The 5,810-nt window shown below is 34.1% G+C and overlaps 1 protein-coding gene across 1 annotated transcript; it reads left to right on the top strand.

Annotated features, from left to right (window-relative positions):
• Positions 1-247: 247 nt before the first annotated feature.
• LOC132727532 (L-xylulose reductase-like) lies at positions 248-1,551 on the top strand. The gene has a single exon (XM_060713071.1). It carries the CDS (start codon positions 344-346, stop codon positions 1,097-1,099), a length of 756 nt encoding a protein of 251 aa, XP_060569054.1. The 5' UTR covers positions 248-343; the 3' UTR covers positions 1,100-1,551.
• The last annotated feature ends 4,259 nt before the right edge of the window (positions 1,552-5,810 follow it).

Raw genomic sequence — 5,810 nt, 5'->3', positions numbered from 1 at the left:
AATAACAAGTTGACTGAAGGAAAGCCAGTTGTTAAACACAAATTGCCGCTCCTGTCTATAATAATAGAACGTAAGTTGCAATGTGTCATTGTGACACATAATCAAACTATTCAATACAATATCATTCCGTAAATAGTTTTGACTAACCAAAAATGCAATACAATACCGGTATTTACGTGCATGTTTGCAATTGATCGCTTGACATAGTTATGCAAAGATTACGCTTAGACTGCATGCACAATCACATTAATTTTTTTTGTTGGACCGTTAACTGCACATTGATAACAGCGTATTTATATCTCAAGTTACATGCATGCTTATATAGAGAAAAAGTGAATTAAATATGCCGTTTGATTTTAGAGGAAAGAAAGTGCTGGTTACTGGAGCAGGAAAAGGAATAGGACGTGGAGTTGCTATTGCATTAAATAAATCTGGCTGCAAAGTATACGCTCTAAGTAGGACTAAACCTACACTTGATAGTCTAGTGGAAGAATGTCCGGACATTATACCGATTGTTGCTGACCTTTGTGACTGGGAGGATACGAGAGAAAAACTAGAAAAGATTGAGGTTTTGGACGGGCTTGTAAACAATGCTGGAATAGGAGGTCACGACTACGATGCTTTAAATTGCCCTAAAGAATACATAAACCATGTACTGGACAACAATTTACTTAGCGCAATAAATTGCTCACAGGTTGTTGCAAAGAAAATGATTGAAGCAAAGGTGAAAGGGTCGATCGTAAATTGTTCAAGCATTGTAAGCTTAGCTGCATTTCCAATGGGTCTTCCATATGCTGTTTCAAAAGCAGGTATGGATATGGTAACAAAGCAGTTCGCATTGGAACTCGGACCTCATGGAATACGGGTGAATTCAGTGAATCCTGGATTTGTTAATACGCCATTAGTGCAGAGCCTTATCGAAGAAGGGAAGGTTTCAGTTGATTTCTTTATATCTAGGTCGCCAATGGGAAGAATTCAGACTGTAGACGAAATTGTCGACCCGACTTTATACCTCCTTAGTGAACATTCAGCTATGGTCACAGGTCAGATGCATGTTGTCGATGGCGGTTGTCTATCTAATATTACTGTCAAAGTGTAAACAAATGGACTCTACATTGTGTTGAATAAGTATCACTGATGTTGAAATCTAGACTCTGTACCACATTTTACACAAAGTTGCTAGTATTATAATTTATATAAACAAAAATGACAAATGAATTATATGGGAAATATTTTTAATATGAAACATGTAAATTGAAATTGTAATGAAGGTATTTCGTATATTAATTATGTTCTTGAATGTATGTATATATTCGTAAATTCTGTCATAAAACTATGGAAATTAAAACTGGGTAACTTTTAAATGATAACGATGTAGAAAATATTCAATCAGTTATATTGACCTTTCTTTGTCATGTTATATCTTGTACACTGATATCGGCAAACATATATTAAACCTACTGAAGAAAAAATGTTCAGACATTTACCTTTGAGTACCATGTCCAATCTATTGCCGTTAATAATTACTTAAAACTTTTAATAATTATGAATACAACATCATATATGAAAGGGTTCTAAAATTTGATATTAAAATCTGAAAATATACTCCACTTTAGAATATGATGCAAGTTATTAATTTCTAACTGTATCACCCTGTTTCGATAAGAAACCAGTTCAGACTTTAGTTTTACTTATCGATCGCCACCTACTTAATTAAAGACAAGTTTATAGCTCGTCCGAATGTCTAAAATGAGCAAATATGTTCAGAACAGTTTTTGCATCTTAATATAAAACAGATAAAGGCTACTGCTTAAATAACAACTAGATCTATATCACTTAACGTGATTCATAACCTCCCCCACACCAGCAACTTTGCCATTTTGTAAAATAAGTGATTTGACTCACCTATATTTAATGATGTTTCATCTATGTACCAATAATTATTATTATTGCCTATCTTCTAGAAACCATTTTCCTTTTTATTTCCGGTAAAAACAAGCTTTCTTAATATCAAGTTTGATTTTAATATCTCAATCAATATCTTAATCTAATTATTATCTGAAAACTATTTTTCTATTTTTAGTAACAGTGACAATGACTCCAGGGGTTCTAATAACAATTCTAATCAGGGTTTTCACAAAAGTTTGCATTATACCAACTTTGATTATAATGACGTGTTTCTAACTCTTTTTATTCTCCGAAATAAAACGGTGACCTTGACCTGAATTCCATGGTGTTCAAATGCAATACCAACCGGGGTATTTATGTAGGCCTGCTATATAACAAGTTTGATTACAATACCTCTTCAAAACTCTATAGTTATTGTACGGAAACTTTTTTTTCTTTTAAGTGATGGTGACTTTGACCCCATGGTCAAATACAAAACCAACCGGTGTTTTCATATAAGCTTGCTATATACCAGGTTTTATTATAACATCTCATCCCTTACTCTGGTAATTATCTGAAAACCATTTTTCATTTTTTAGGAACAGTAACTTTGACCTTGAGCCCACTAGGTACAAAAGCAATACCAACCGGGCCCCGTGTTCACTAAGAAAAGATCAGGATCAGGGTCAAGTGGTCCTTTTTTTATTGCAATTGTATTATGTAATTAAAATTAATAGTGTTTTGTTGAATTAAATTGTAAATATTCAAAATGTAAAAAAATGCTGATTTGCAAAGAAACTATTTTGGGATAAAATCAACAAATAACAAAACAAATACAAAAATATTCGGATCAAAATAACCATGAATTTTATGATCAGGATCAATATTTTGATTAACTGTAAAATGCCCGTATCTTGCAAAAATAACAATAAATTTATTCTACAATTTAATAAACTTGCTATTTTAAGTCCAGTTTTATCAAATTAATATTAGATATTTAATCTATGAGGATAAACAATGAAGAATATTAGAGTTTTAAATGATCCTGATCTTGATCCTGATCCTTCAATCTTCGTGAACACGGGGCCGGGGCTTCAACATAAAGTTGCAATATGTATAGATCTTTTATAGTAGCAGTTTGACAATTGCAAAAGCTGACACATTCGCTTTAAGCATCGTGTTCCCATTTAGGTAAAAGTACGATGTTGACTTTATTTTAGTGAATGTATTTATGTTTGTATTTTTTCCTACTTAGACAGCTTTTCAATTTAATCTTTCAATATTCTGTCTTACAGTTCCTCGAGGTATTTATAAACATTGGTTGCAATTTTTTCATAGATTGATACCAACTTAATAAGTAAGATTTGCAGATCTGTTGTTCATATATATGTACGCGGTGTATATAATTTCAAGCTGTTCATCAAAATTATTAATATACCAGTTATAAGTGATGTTACATACCTAATATCTAAACTCTGGGCATAGTCAGTTCACACAATCAGTCTCAGGTGTGTTTTCCCTATATAAGTCAATATTATATCAAGTTACCTCTGACTGTGACCTTGACCTGATAAAGGTCAAACATGTGTTCTGCACATGTTTTCATAATGGCTAACATTTCTGCCAAGTAGTTTCAATCTCCTTCACCGGTTCAAAAGATACAGATCGGACACTACAACTGCGAACAGACGTACGGATGGACGACCACGACCAGGTGCATAATATTCTTATACGCCGAAATGTTTTCGGGCTTAAAGAATGGAGTATATTGAAACATTTAAAAGTTGGATTAAACGTCTCAAACTTTTGTAGAAAGTGATTTTTTCGAACCCTAGGAGAGATGTGGACGTTAACTTGCACTTTCCTCACAGTCCATGAACATGCTCAATAACCGAGCCTGCAACATTTTCAATAGTTTCGTTTTTGGCGTCCTTTAGGGATTCGTTTTTTTCTTTATTGAAATAAAAAATTGTGAAAAATGTGCTCTTTTGTTTAATTTATTGACCGTATTGTACTGCATTACATATTAAACAATTGACATGTTTTATATGAAAAATCTGACTTAATATTCATTATCTGTTTTTACAAATAGATTGTGTACGTTAACTATGTCAAACGGGCACCTTCTTAGCGACAGTATATTAAGTATCTCGGTGCGTTAAGAAGTATACTAATTTATGTGTAGTATTATACATGACTGTAAAGTAAATGGTATAATGTTTGAAAAAAAGTGTTTTTAAATTTTGTCTTATTTTATTCATATATTTAGTTATATACATGTACTGACATTTTTTCTGCAAATGTGACGATAATATATCTAATACATATAAAGTGTCGAGGAAAAGAGCTCCTGACAAGGTATCGTGGTATATATTATATGTTGCATGAATTGTAAAATCATTTACTGTAGGCTTATGTTTAAGTGCGTACGAGGGGTGTTCAGATATGTACGGTGTTCCGTTAGGACAATCGTGACTTTTTATTTAGTCTGTACCTGCGATGCACGATGGTACGATGGTGAAAACGCGATGGTACGATGATGAAAACGCGATGGTACGATGGTGAAATCGCGATGGCGCGATAGTACGAAGGTGAAAACGCGATGTTACATCGCGTTTTCACCATCGTACCATCGCATTTTCACCATCGCACCATCGTACTATCGCATTTTCACCATCGTGCCATCGTCTTCCGGTGGTCATGCGCAATGTTATATTTTTATCAACAATGTCTCTCATTATTGAACCCCGCACCCTTTCTATTTGTGTTTCTTTTAGATCTTAGTATTTGGAACATGAAATTAACAAAAGGCAATCACTCAAAAATTAAAAAAAAAAGTTTTCATCCTAGTGCACTGTACATATAAAGTTTCAAGTTGATATATTAAATAAAGCAAGAGAAAAATGTAAACATCTATAGATCATATATAACCATATATTAAATAGTCGTTGATCCATATACAGTATCACGACATAAATGGAAAATTTAATGTAAAGATAACAGGTTTTATTATTTATAACTCAAATTAAATATTAAGTATTCTAAACATGTTTTTATTATCTACCTTAACAGAATCTGACATCTTTCTGTTTGTGTACTAATAATACTGACCGAAAGGCAATGGTACGATGGCACGATGGTGAAAACGCGATGGTACGATGGTGAAAACGAGATTGCACGATAGTGAAAACGCGCTGGCATGATGATGAAAACGCGATGGCACGATGGTAAAAGCGCGATGGCACGATGGTGAAAACGTGATGGTACGATGGTGAAAGCACGATGGTTCGATGGTGAAAACGCGATGGTACGATGGTGAAAGCGCGATAGTACGTTGCTGAAAACGCGATTGCACGATGGTGAAAACCTGATGGTACGATGGTAAAAACACGATGGTGCGATAGTGCGATGGTACGGTGGTGAAAACGCGATGGTACGATGGTGAAATCACGATGGTTCGATGGTGAAAACGCGATGTAACATCGCGCTTTCACCATCGTTCTATCGCGCCATCGCGATTTCACCATCGTACCATCGCGTTATCATCATCGTACCATTGTGTTTTCACCATCGTACCATCTTGCCATCGCGTTTTTACCATCGTACCATCGTGCATCGCTGTAACAGACTCAATTAAAATTCACGACTGTCCAAACGGAACACCTTAGATATGAATGCAACTGGGTCAAAATAATTATCTCTATCCTTCAAAATACTCAAAACCATGTAATATAACAAGTTTGAAAAATTCTGTTTTATATAGACAACGTCATAATTTTTATTAAAATGTTCGTTGTACACGGAAATCTACTGATTAACTCTCAGTTGCGATGTTGTAATATCATTTCTGTAAGTTCGTTAATCAATATTTTAAGACATTGCTACACCTCCAAAACACACGAGTTTCCTTTGTATAACGAGGA

Source organism: Ruditapes philippinarum, unplaced genomic scaffold (assembly GCF_026571515.1).
Source record: "Ruditapes philippinarum isolate M1 unplaced genomic scaffold, ASM2657151v2 ctg362_1_1_1_1, whole genome shotgun sequence".
NCBI lineage: Eukaryota > Metazoa > Mollusca > Bivalvia > Venerida > Veneridae > Ruditapes > Ruditapes philippinarum.
This window is presented reverse-complemented; position numbering and strand designations above follow the sequence as displayed.